This window comes from Macaca thibetana, chromosome 3, assembly GCF_024542745.1.
Source record: "Macaca thibetana thibetana isolate TM-01 chromosome 3, ASM2454274v1, whole genome shotgun sequence".
Lineage (NCBI taxonomy): Eukaryota > Metazoa > Chordata > Mammalia > Primates > Cercopithecidae > Macaca > Macaca thibetana.
This window is the reverse complement of record NC_065580.1, coordinates 76,089,609-76,102,768: the sequence shown is the minus strand read 5'-3', so window position 1 is coordinate 76,102,768 and position 13,160 is coordinate 76,089,609. Positions and strand designations below refer to the sequence as shown.

The 13,160-nt window shown below is 38.8% G+C and overlaps 1 protein-coding gene across 1 annotated transcript in view; it reads left to right on the top strand.

Annotated features, from left to right (window-relative positions):
- The window catches only part of SEM1 (SEM1 26S proteasome subunit), a 1,048,205-nt gene extending 1,035,620 nt beyond the window's left edge, over window positions 1–12,585 (top strand). The window contains exon 3 of the mRNA XM_050783008.1: window positions 12,293–12,585. Within this exon, the coding sequence (XP_050638965.1) occupies window positions 12,293–12,296 (4 nt within the window). The 3' untranslated portion in view covers window positions 12,297–12,585. The remainder of the gene's footprint in view (window positions 1–12,292) is intronic.
- Window positions 12,586–13,160: the final 575 nt, after the last annotated feature.

The following is a 13,160-nucleotide window of genomic DNA, read 5'->3' as shown; positions in this document are numbered from 1 at the left end:
GGTCACAAATGGAAAGCTGTCTGAGGTTTAATTTTGTGAAGTTCATTGATCCTGAAAGCACTTTATCCTTAAACATGCATCTGTGTCTACAACAGAAGCTGCCACTTGAAATACACCTCCTACAAGTGTAAGCCACCCTTAATTTAGAATCATCTCTATAATCCTGAGTTAGTCTCAAGTCTACAGATAACATCTCAAAAATCGTCTAACAAAAAACTGTCATTGATGAGGTAGGAGATTCCTTTGCCTATTCCTTGGCTTCTTTGTTCTCACTGTTTCAAAGTGTCTAACTTAAATTTCCTTACTGCCATTTAAATTGTTTCGTCTCTGTGGAAATGAATAATAGATGCTGCATATTTTAAAGGGCTTAAGACAATATTTCTTAGGGTACATAATCCCAATTTTATACTATAGATTGCATATTTTAACAGTCACAGCCACAGGTAGATGTATAAATTGACCCAACTTATAAGTAAGCCCAACTTATTTTATATACATTGTGTGTGTGTGTGTGTGTGTGTGTGTGTGTGTGTATTTAACATTATGTTTTTTAACACGCACTCTTCAACTGGGCTATATCAGCCCCAATAGTTGGAGAGTGTATATGCTAAAACTGCTAGCCTGTAGCATTCTTCATTCTCATATGCAGACATTTTGGGATTCAGAGATTATTTTTATCACTTCATCTTTTATCACTAAATAAATAAATATAGATAATTTTGCTGTACCAAGACAGTTTTCCAAACACTGATTTTGAATTTAGATGGAAGAAGCCTGATATATATATTTTTTACTAGGTCCTAAACTGACTCTGGGGACTAAAGAAAAAAAGTATAACTTACCATGGAAGTTGCTTAAGTGCAAAATTAATTAGATCAGGGGAGGACTGGATATAAGGATTAAATTGTCATGCTTGGATCTCGACCGTCAGTGACAAACCAGGTGGGCTGCCAAGGAGGCTGGGGTGGGGTAGGAGTTAATTTCTTCTAAATATCAGAGGCTGCAAGAGGAAAGCCAGCTGAGGCAGTGATGTTTAGGCAAGGAAGTAAGCTCAAGGAGAAAACTAAGCAGTGAGGAGAGAATGCTCAGGCAGTAGGCGTGAGGACTCCAACTAAGAATTTGGAGACTTGTGGGTTTGGCCAACCAAAAGCCAGAAACGGACACCAGAGACATCAGGCAACATCTTGTGTGTGCAGCAGATGCTGTCACCAACAGGAAAAAAAATGGAATTTAATTCTGAGCTCAGAATTTGGTTAGAGGGAGTCTTTACATTCCTCCTGCCCAGGGCAAGAGCCTGTTTCTGAGGTGAGACTGGAATGAGCCTATGGATGCGTGGAGGCTCGAGATGGGAGCAAAAAGACATGCTTCCCATTCCTTACTGCATGATTCTATTAGATGCTGTGAAGAATCTTGTGGGAATCTGACCCAAAGTTTCTGTCATCAAGATTAATGGCTTCTTCCTACATAGCCAGTACCGTTTTCACTTTTCACTATTATTATAAAAGTTGTATCTCTAGTCCTTTATTTTACAATCACTAATTATCAAAATATTCTAGTTTATAAGTTAGCTTTATATTCATTATGGAAATGACAAAATGGAAAAGAAGTAACTTGTTCAAAGCCACAGGCAACTAGTCATAAAACAAACAGGGTGGGAAAAATCAAATCAGGATCCTCAACACTTGCTGTAATGAAAGGGACATGGGGACACTTTTGGGAGCGATGGGTTTGTTCATTACTATGACAGTGGTGTTAGTTCACAGGTGTAGATAGATGTTTAAACTTTTTAGACTGTACAATTTAAGTATTTGCAACTAACGCAGGGTGCAGTGGCTCACGCCTGTAATGCCAGCACTTTGGGAGGCTGAGACAGGCAGATCACAAGGTTAAGAGATCGAGACCTGGCCAATATGGTGAATACCTGTCTACTAAAAATACAAAAAAAAAAAAAAAGAAAGAAAAGAAAAGTATTTGCAATTGATTTTATGTCAAACATAACTTAGCAGAGCTGTTCAAAAAAATGAAATAACTGATGGTTCCAACAGCTGATTAATGTAAGTGGAAATAAGCTGCAAAGTTTGCACAACCACACAACAATGGCAATGGAAGTCTATGGTACTTGATGCCTTTCTATTTTCTTTGTCAAGACTCCTCTAACTTCTGCTTCCTTCACTACCTGGCCCAGACGCTGAGATGAAACGTTTTAAACATTTTAGTCGCTGGTACCCTTAATCTCTGGTACTTCTGCTCTCACTGAGGCAGAAACTTCATTAAGAGGTAAGGGTTAACTTGTACAAAACTAACCCCCTGCTGGCTGCCCTCCCTGAAAAGAAGTTGACTTCCTGCAAATCTTCATAGAAACAGACTAGGCTCTAAGTGTTTAAAGCAATCAATCATTTCTGGTCAACTACTGGCCTGGAGCCTGGCCTCTCCCTATCCTGCCAGGGGAGGGGACGGTGCTTCACAGTCATGAACACTACTGTGGTGAATACTGCAGAGAGCTTGCAACATCATATACCTGTAACTGCGAATTGTGGACCTCAAATCCAGATCACACCAGGGAAGAAGTTGCTGACTCCCAGTCAAGAGCCTTGAGTTGGCGGGAAAGCCTTGCATTGAGGTTCCATCACACTACAGATCTCATTTACAATTGACTTATGTCTCTACAAATATATAATAAGCTGAAAATACCTAAAATAAAAAATGCATTTAATATACCTTACCTACTGAACACCAAAGCTTAGCCTACCCTATCTTAAATGTGCACAGAACAGTTACGTTAGCCTACAGATGGACAAAAATTATCTGGCAACTCACCGGTAGAGTAGCATTTGCTCACCCTCATGATGGCATGGCTGATGGGCGCTGTGGCTCACTGCTGCTGCCCAGCATTGTAAGAGAGTACTTGCTAGCTCTAGAAAATACCAAAATTCAAAATTCAAAGTATGGTTTCTATGAATGCATACAGCTTTCACACCATCATAAAGCTGGAAAACCCTAAGCTGAACCATCGTAAGTTGGAGACCATCTGTATATGACGTTTATATCCTGGTCCTTGATTATACTAGCAGAGGGACAACACTTTCTATTGGAGTAGCTTCACAACTCCACAGCCAAAAGTTCAGCTCTTTCTACTTGAATCTGAAACCTGGCCTGGACAGGTCTCTTATGCTGTAGAATTAAGTGAAAGGTGGAGACCTATGTCTTCTGTCTCCATGAATGTTCCCTAGTGAACTCTAGTATGAGTACTTCTTGCCCAAATGTCATTGTTTGCACAACATTGAATAACTGTGAATGTGGGCTCCATTACAAATATAGGGCTTCCTTGCTTAACTGTGCTCTCATCATTGCTCTGCAAACCATTTAACTATACTCTTCTCTGGTCAGCTCCTAGCTGGATGTGAATGTTTACAACTCTCTGTAAGTTTCCCCCTCAATCATATTCCCTCATTTGGGGCAGATATCCTAGCTTCCAATTGCATAAAGAAATAGACACTCTTAAGTATAATTCCCTGGCCCCCAACAGACAAACATTTCTCTGCTGTTTGCCACACTTTCATTTTATCCTCATTCAGAAGAAAAAGAGGGGACTGTGTTGTTTAATGGTTAGGTGGAGGATGGCCTGCATTCCTGCCTTGTTCCAATGCTTGCTAGCAAGCTGACTTCGGGAAGATAAGGTAACTCATCTCAGTTTCCTCATCTGTAATGCAAAGGTAATAATGATGTAAATTTCACAAGTTATTGGGAGGAATAAATGAGAAAATGAATGCTTAGCATAGTACGTGGGATTATTGGACTTAATGGACTTAATCTGTACAGGTTGCTATCAACTATCATGACTCTTCTCTAAAATAAGTCCATTTGCCCTCCTGATGCCATTGCCGTTCCCATTGCTGGGTCTTGGCTACAACAATTACTTCTGTCCCACCTCTCTTACCACCCTTAGCTGAAATCACCCTAATTGACTTCTGCCTGGAAAAATAAATAATGTTTATTTGTTTATGTGTCTGTTTCCCTGTTAGAGTCTGAACTCAAGAGCTAGGCAATTATCTCTGTAGATCCCAGTAAGTAGGTGAGCAATTTGTTAAATGAGTCAGATCTAGAAAAGAGTCAGATTTCCTCCATTTTTTTCTATTAGGAATCTACCTCCATTTTTTAAAAAGCTGAATCTCATATCTGCCTTTGTTTGTTTTGTTCTGTGTTTTGACAGGCAGTGTACCACAGTTGTCTGCACATGGCTCCTGGAGCCAGTGAGGCCTGGGTGGGAATCATGGCTTTACCATTTACTATTGTGTGACTTTGTTCAAATGACTATTTAAATCTCTGGTGCCTACATTTTGCACATATGTAAAATGGAGATCATAGTACCTGCCAGCATAGAACTGTTGCATTAGGTCATGCATAAAAAGCATGTAGCTTAGTGCTTGGCGCATTAACCATGTCCATCATTATTGTTATCAGAATTGAGAAATCTCCAAAACCATGGTGCTGTAGCTACTAGAAAATCCAACAGATTGTGCTAGTGTATCAACATTAATGGTTCTGTCAAAACTATGAAGAGTGGAAACAGAAAGAAAAGGGGGATCGTTTTTATTCTGTTCACAGACTCTTCAATGCATGCTTGGGTGATTATCTGTATGAGTGTGTGTTTTAAGTTTAATTCACACAATTAGCTTTTCACTTCACATTCAAATAATTTGAGTACAAATTGGGAAAAACTGTATTTCATTCTTTGGGAAACATAACTGAAGATGAAAAGGAAAGGTTTTCTAAGGTAGCGTAGATTTCTTTGGTGTTTTAAATAGTATTATACATAAAATCTATTATGCCTTCAAAGTTTAAAAAATTAGTATTTGGTGACCATAAAATTAAAATAATCCAAATAATGGATTGGATCATTTATGTAGCATATATCTTGATACTAGATAAATAAATTTTCTCTATTCTTTTTGTGTTGGTGATTATTTTTCTATGATTTCCCTCAATTTTTTAGAAAGAAGAGAAGATACTTTATCATATCCTAAATATGTCCAAACTAGTTTACCAAAATAAATACAATATATATAGAATTCAAATAATTTACATCTTTAATGTAGAATTAGCTAATAAAAATAAATGGGAAAAACACATTCTCATTTGACAAATGGGCAACAGACAGGAACAGGCAATATACAACAGAAGAAATACAAATGGCCAGTAAACACAAATAAAGCAATAAAATAAAGCAATAAATATTATTTCAATATAAAAAGTTCACTTGACTTGAGTGTGCATTAATTTTATTAAATTCTTCATGATTATGCAAATAAAAATCACAACGAGATACCATCTCACACCAATTAGAATGGCAATCATTAAAAAGTCAGGAAACAACAGGTGCTGGAGAGGATGTGGAGAAATAGGAACACTTTTACACTGTTGGTGGGATTGTAAACTGGTTCAAACATTGTGGAAAACAGTATGGCGATTCCTCAAGGATCTAGAAGTAGAAATACCATATGACCCAGCCATCCCATTACTGGGTATATACCCAAAGGATTATAAATCATGCTGCTATAAAGACACATGCACATGTATGTTTATTGCGGCACTATTCACAATAGCAAAGACTTGGAATCAACCCAAATGTCCATCAGTGACAGACTGGATTAAGAAAATGTGGCACATTTACACCATGGAATACTATGCAGCCATAAAAAAGGATGAGTTTGTGTCCTTTGTAGGGACATGGATGCAGCTGGAAACCATCATTCTCAGCAAACTATCACAAGAACAGAAAACCAAACACCACATGTTCTCACTCACAGGTGGGAACTGAACATTGAGATCACTTGGACTCTGGAAGGGGAACATCACACACCGGGGCCTATTATGGGGAGTGGGGAGGGGGGAGGGATGGCCTTGGGAGTTATACATGATGTAAATGACGAGTTGATGGGTGCTGACGAGTTGATGGGTGCAGCACACTAACATGGCACAAGTATACATATGTAACAAACCTGCACGTTGTGCACATGTACCCTAGAACTTAAAGTATAATTAAAAAAAAAAAGAAAAGAAAAATTCTTCATGATTCAATTGCATTTAAATGAATCCTGCAGACGAAGAGACATTTTTATCTTTTCAGACAACATTATTACCTCAATTTTACATGCTATCCAAAGCAATGGAAAATAAAAGTTCGAAGAGATGGGAAGAGGTATGAATTAAAATGACAAGTGGCAACATGTTAAATATTCAAACTGAGGGTCATCTGCTCTTCTCTAAAGCCTCTGAATAAAGTAATTTCCAGACTTGAGGCTAGTGTAATTTTTGACCCATGTTTTTGCATCTTAAAACCCTTTTGGAGCCAGGCGTGGTGGCTCATGCCTGTAATCCCAGCACTTTGGGAGGCCAAGGTGGGAGGATCACTTGAGGTCAGGAGTTCAAGACCAGCCTGGCCAACATGGTGAATCTCCGTCTCTACGAAAAAATATAAAAATTAGCTGGGCATGGTGATGCACACCTGTAATCCCAGCTACATGGGAGGTGGAGGCAGGAGAATTGCTTGAACCCAGGAGGCGGAAGTTGCAGTAAGCTGAGATCACGCCACTGCACTCCAGCCTGGGCGACAGAGCAAGACTGTCTCAAAACAAACAAACAAACTGTTTTGCCATCTTGCTCTTTATCAGCCCTGTGGGTTGAAGCTTCTCCTTTAGTCCTGATGATCACACATACCATTTACCCATGAATAGAGATGCTGCCTTTGACTCTGACCTGGTTCTTGACTCTGCCTTTGGATTTTTTTTTTTTTCTCGAGTCTACCTAACGTGAATTGCATTTGATAGTGTGGATATTCCAGAAAAACTTCCTCACATATTGTCTCCAATTTATTTTAAGTGTTAATAGTTTATCTTTGAAAAATATCTTCTATAATTTTAATAAGATAAGGAAAATCATGTTTAAAAAGAGTGTTTTTAATTGGAATCTTGAAGGAAGAGCCTAACACCTTTTCCAGCATGGAATTTTAAGCTCTCTTGAACCCTAATTTATTACCATTGGCCACAAGAGGTGACACTTCCTACAAGGTTTAGGGAATTTATGGCAATACTAATAAGAACCAATCCTTGACTTGCCACCCACCTGCAGTTCAAAGCTGTTCTTCTAGAGAACATGGAGTCTGTGGTGTCTTAGACTACTGACTTTGCTGTTATTCATCCTACCCACCCTTCATTTTTCTCCATGAGTAACTGCTTTCCTCTTAGTCCTAGTAACCCAGAGGCACAGATGTCCAAAGACAACAGTCAGATGGAAATGTAAATCACAGATCTCCACACCTGAAAACACCACTGACAAACTGAAAACCAGACTAGCTCTAGGAAGCAATTGCTATCAAATTGCACAGATGAAATTAACCTGATACACATGAAAAGGTCACTGTTAAAGATATAAAAAAAGAAGGAAATTTATATATTTTATAAAGGATTGTTGCTATCAGGCCACTTTTACATGGGGAGAGTTTTGGAGCTCTGAGTGTGTGTGTGCATGTGTGTGTGTGCGTGTGTGTGTTTGTGTGTGTGTGTGTTTAAATCTGGAACTTGGAGGTTTTCATTTAAATTCTAAGTAGTGCCTTTTAGGGACCTACAGTGATGTTAGTGTTATTTACAAATCTGTGTTTCTTCAGAATTTTTTATCTTTCTCTCCTTTCATGCTAAAGCTGTGAGAAAAAGCCCTGAGCTGTCTCCCTAAATGGCTGTGTCTCCTGCAGTGGCTTGGTACCGTCAAGTCAGATGAAGGACCCATTGGGTGAGGTGCCTATCTACTGCCTAGAGAACATGCCCAGGAGGCTGGAACCTGTTCCCTTTCAGAGATGAAATTCTGTCTTCTCATCAACTCGCAAGACAAAGAGGACTTTTCTGACATTTAGCTGAAGGAGGAGGATTGTTTCAAGTCTTGTGCCGCAGAATTTCCCATAGTTTGTTCTGTTGATCCTTAGTTTTTCAAGATGCCCATAGGAAAAAAATATTTTTGTGGTCAAGTCAGTTATGGAAACCTCTGCCTTTGAGCTATTTATAGCTTCTTAAGGCATATTAGCATGAACATGTTCTGAGACTTCCTGTGTTTAAAAGAAACTCTGTTTAACTTTGTTTAGCTTAGTGATTTCCAAATTTGTTTGACCACAGAACCCTTTTTTGGGAAACATTACTAATATTTCATGGAACTAGTGGGCTACATAAAACACATGGGATATATGGATGGATGGTGTTAAGATGATGGATCAGATGGAGAGTGGGAAGAATAATGGATTTAAAGTCACAGACCTATGTTCAAGTCTAATCAGCTGTTAACCAAAAATGCAACATTTTTGTTATGGAGATCTCTAAACCTCTCTCACTCTTGGTTTCCTCATCTAAAAATGGGAAATAATAATATTTATTACACAGGGTGTTTGTGGGAATGAAAGGACACAATGTGGAAGAACATGGGACCAGGGCTTGGTTCAACTTCGGTTAAATCAGACTCTTCTTGACAAATAAACACTGGGACCAGATGACAATGGGATACTGGCACAAAAGTGATCTGCAGAAGTCTTGTTACTTTCTACATGCACATATGTGTTCCATCACCTTATACATTGTTGAAAATAGCAGCTTATTGATGGCTTTGGCTGTAGTTGAAAAGGATACGGGCCCTTCTATACCACCAAGTTGGCTGTCTTCAGTGTTGGTCAAGATTGGCTGTCTTAAAGTTCAAAGGATGGGCCCGGCTAGATATTTTGTTGTACCTCAGAAAAATTATCTTAATTTGCTAGAGATTTTGTTGTACCTCAGAAAAAGTACCTTAATTTTCTACCCTCCCCAAATTTTTTGACCACAGAATCTTTTTTTGGAGAAAAATTATCAATATTTTATGGAACTAGTGGGCTATAGAAAACACACAGGATATACTGATAAAACACAGTAGTAAAACACATTGGTTTATGAATGATCTCTGTTTTAAACCATCTGTACACATTGGTTTAATAAAAGTTCATTGCTAGATCTATCTGCTGAATTTCCATTCACCTTCATTAATGGATGCTTTAATTTGCAGTTCTCGAAAAGCTTTACAAATGAATTAGGGTAGACACAAAGCTGTGCCACCCAGAGCATCTTCAGTGATGTGCTGGACCCAATAGCGAGGGGGACCTTCAACAGAGTCCCCAGTCTTCAGCTCCGGGAGGCTCCACCTCTGTTGCAGAAAGCCACCTTATTGGAGATCACACCTTCTCAGAGTGGTTCACATCCAATGACTGATCCAGGTAGGGGAAAAAAGACTCAGCCGTTTTGGCCCGATGTGAGAAAGCTCAGACAGCCGATATATGCTTCAGCACCGCGCCCCCCACAACCCCTAGGTGAGTGGCCGAGGCTTTGTCAGGCCTGCACTGCAGTTTGACATGCAATGGTCTGCAAAAACAACTGACTTGCAAAAAATTACAGTTTGGCTTCTGCTTAGCCCTTCTTCTTTCACTTATTTTCACAAGTATCCATACAAAATTCCTTCTGTAGAAGCCAACTTATACCCAGAGGTTGGTGCTTCGGCTCTATAACTCCTAAATATCTATTCGGTGTCTCTTGACTACAGTATTCTCTCTCTAACTTGACTGCAAGTTCCTTGTGGGCAAAAAACATATAGCGATTTCTATATGCCACAGTTTCTATGGCTGTGCCACAGATATAGAAGATAGCTGTTAAATACATTTTGAATGAAAGGATATTCCTTTTATAAGACGGATACTTTCATTTCTGTACACGGCAAGTGGTCAAAAATTAAAAGAGCCATGTTAGAACTCTGGAAATTCTGTCAGTTTTTTCAGGTTTCTTTCGTGGCTCTCTCTGTGTCCACTTACACTGTGGAAATTTCTGGTATGTATTATATTTCTCACTCCCTTCTTTTCCTCCTTTTCTTTCTATGTCCAGAACTAACGTTGATGTCCAAAATTTCTCCACCTATATCCTGCTACTCCTCCTATGACAGTTGAAATGATATTTTTCTTTATGAATTGTTATTCACAGCAACCTTCTTGAGTAATGTATTCAAAAATTGTGAATGCCATTTTCCCCTTAAATAGGCCCCTTTAGACAAATAACTGCTAAGCATTTTTCCCTGTGAATATGTAAATAGGTTAAAAACGAAGATGCAGCCAGTGTTGTGTGAATATTATTCCAACATTACACTTAAGATCCTTTCAGCACCATTTGCTAACATTTTGTACTCCTAGCCAAAGTGCCAAAAATTGCTCTCTCCTCATGCAATTTTCAAAAATTTCACTGGCACAAAATGAAGTAAAATCTCTATCTGCAGGAGAGAGCAAACTTCATTTAGCGTGTTTTACAAAGTGCTAAATAGGTTTTCTATTTTGGGAGTGGAGTAGCAGAACGTGTGCTTCCTGCTCTCCTGATCAAACATTTGCAATTCTGTTTCTGCACAGATTGCACATTTCAGGTTGTCTTTGGCTATATTAACATAAGACTTGTTGTTTTATGCAAAAGAAAAGAAATACAATTACAATGTGTTCATGGGATGTGATATCAGTACTGGAAGGTTATTTTTCCTTGTCTTTAATGTTTTTATTATTTAAGAGAAAATAGTGATAAGAGTCCCTGCAAGAGGCTTTTGTATTCAACTGGTTTCAGAGTAAGAGCTCTTATTTGCTATCTTCTAGGGCACCATCCAAAAGAAAATGGTCATGTTCTCACTGATGAGAAATTTAGGATACCGGATTGGTAGCATCCTTTCAAGTAGCCCATTATAGCCATATCTCAAAGAAACCATACATAACTATTTGCTGGATATATTTTCTAAGAGAAAAGTTCTTGTCTCATAATATGATAAGAATAATAATTATAGCTAAGATTTGTTGATTGCTTATATGTTCAGAGCACTATATGACATGCATGATCTCATAGAATTCTCACAACTGCCCTCTGAGTTAGCACCTATTTGATTTGACTCCAGACCCTGGGTCCTTTACCATTTGCAATACCACCTCTCACGTAAAGACAGCGTGCAGTGCTATACCTCACCTCCCTAGTAGAATACCATTTAGTTTATAAGTAAACTTGACTGAGAGAGCATGGAAACAGAGTTAGGGAGGTGGCTGCAGAGCACACCAGAGACAGAAACATATTACTGCTTTGTAAACTTCTCAATATTTGCACCATGAAACACATATGCTTAGAGTATTTACACACTTCTCCAGCTTTTCTCAATGCTTAATATGTGGATATATTTAATATCTAACTGTAGTTTGAAAGGGGCAAACATTCCTTCAAAGCCAGTGAAGGCTGGAGGATTGACCTAGGCAATTGGGTTTTGAAGAGTAATGATACTAGTGAGCATTAGCCCTTTATAGATATCTGCTAACTCACCCTCTCAGAAGCTATTAACGAAGAAAGAAAGAAACTCTGTGACTCTTACATGGGGATCCAATTGTGTCTTTAATCTCACATAGCTATCTCTCAAGTATATACCAACATTGTGTGCAAGTATCTTAAACTTGTGTTGCACATATCACCTGGGGAGAGGATGGCAGTCGGCGGTGGGAGTGGGAGTGGGCAAACAATTTCACTGAGGAATCCAGAGAACTATGCCTTGTGTATTATAGACAGCCAGCATCTCTGGTCCCTGTTTCCAAAAAATCTTACATGTGTAATTTGTATATTTAAAAATCTAAGCTTTTGGAAGAGAAAAAACTCAAGACAACATATAGGATAACTAAAATAATATGTGACCCGAACAGTAATAACTACCAGTTCAGAGGAAAGAGAAAGATCATTGTGGTCCCAGAACATAAGAGGAACTTTGAGCTGGACTTTAAGGAATAAGCAAGATATGGATAAACTAAGTAGTTAAGAGGTCAGCAAAGTTGTTCTGTAAATGACCAGATAGTAAATATTTCAGGCTTTGTGGGCCATATATTATCTCTTTTGAAACACTTAACTCTACCATTGTAACAAAAAGCAGCCATAGACATATTAGGTAAGTGAATGGACTGGGTTGTGTTCTAATGAAACCTTATTTCCGGAAAAAAAAAAAAAGAAAGAAAGGCTGCAGGCTGGATTTGTCATGCAGGCTGTAGTTTGCTGACCCCTGGCATAGACCATAGATAAGTACATCTTAGGAAAGAGGTACTCTCAAAGGAATAGGAAGGGATATATATCTGGGACAATGGAGAATGGGAAAGACATGATGAATCAGTGAAACATTATAATGTATGAAAGAAACTACACATGACTAAATATTCATGGAATATATTTTCTTCTTGTGGAAGGTAGAGAGAGCATCATCTCTACCCATAAAAGGTGGCATTCTGCAAGACTGAGAAGATGCCCCCCCTCCATTCCCAGAGTCCAGGCCTTCATTAACTCACATGTGAACTACTAAAGCATCACCCCTAGTTCTCCTATTAGTCACTCCTCCTCACCTGCTTCTAATCCAGCCATCCATCCAGCGTGGGTCATGTAAAGTTACAGCTGAGAAGGTACTCCCTCTCTTAAGCTCATCAGGGCTCCATGTGGCTTCAAGATTGAAAATAAAACTTCTGTGTATGGTATATAAACTAAAGCTCTCAACAGTATGCCCACTCCCTGTGCGCCAGTCGTGGAAAACTATTTGCAGTTCTTTGAGCATGCTCCAGTCTCTCTTTCATGCTTTATATAATCTGTCCTCTTTTATTGGAACATAATTCCTTCCCATCCTACCCCCAACACCCAACTTGTCTACCTGAGGAGCACTTAGTCATTGTTAAAGACCAAGCCCAAGTTTTTCATCCTTGGAAATACTTTCCTGACCTAGTTTGTCTGGAGTTTGTACCCGCTTTCCTGTTCCTAATGTTCCCTAAACCTACCTCTACAGTAGCAACCATATTCCATTATACAGTGTTTACTCATTGACCCATCCCTCTTCCCTGCCAGACCTTGAACTCCCTGAGGGAAAAAATCTTCCCATTCTCAATCTCTGCCACCTAACACAGTCTGGCAGTTTACGAACTAACAAATGCTTAAATATTAATTTACTGATCATTGAATGAATGAATGTCTAAATCCTGTTGTCTATTTTTAAACACAGGGACAATTCTCGTATAGTCAAACATCTGTATGATAAAAAGTATAAAGATGGCATTAAGAAAAACAGAAAGA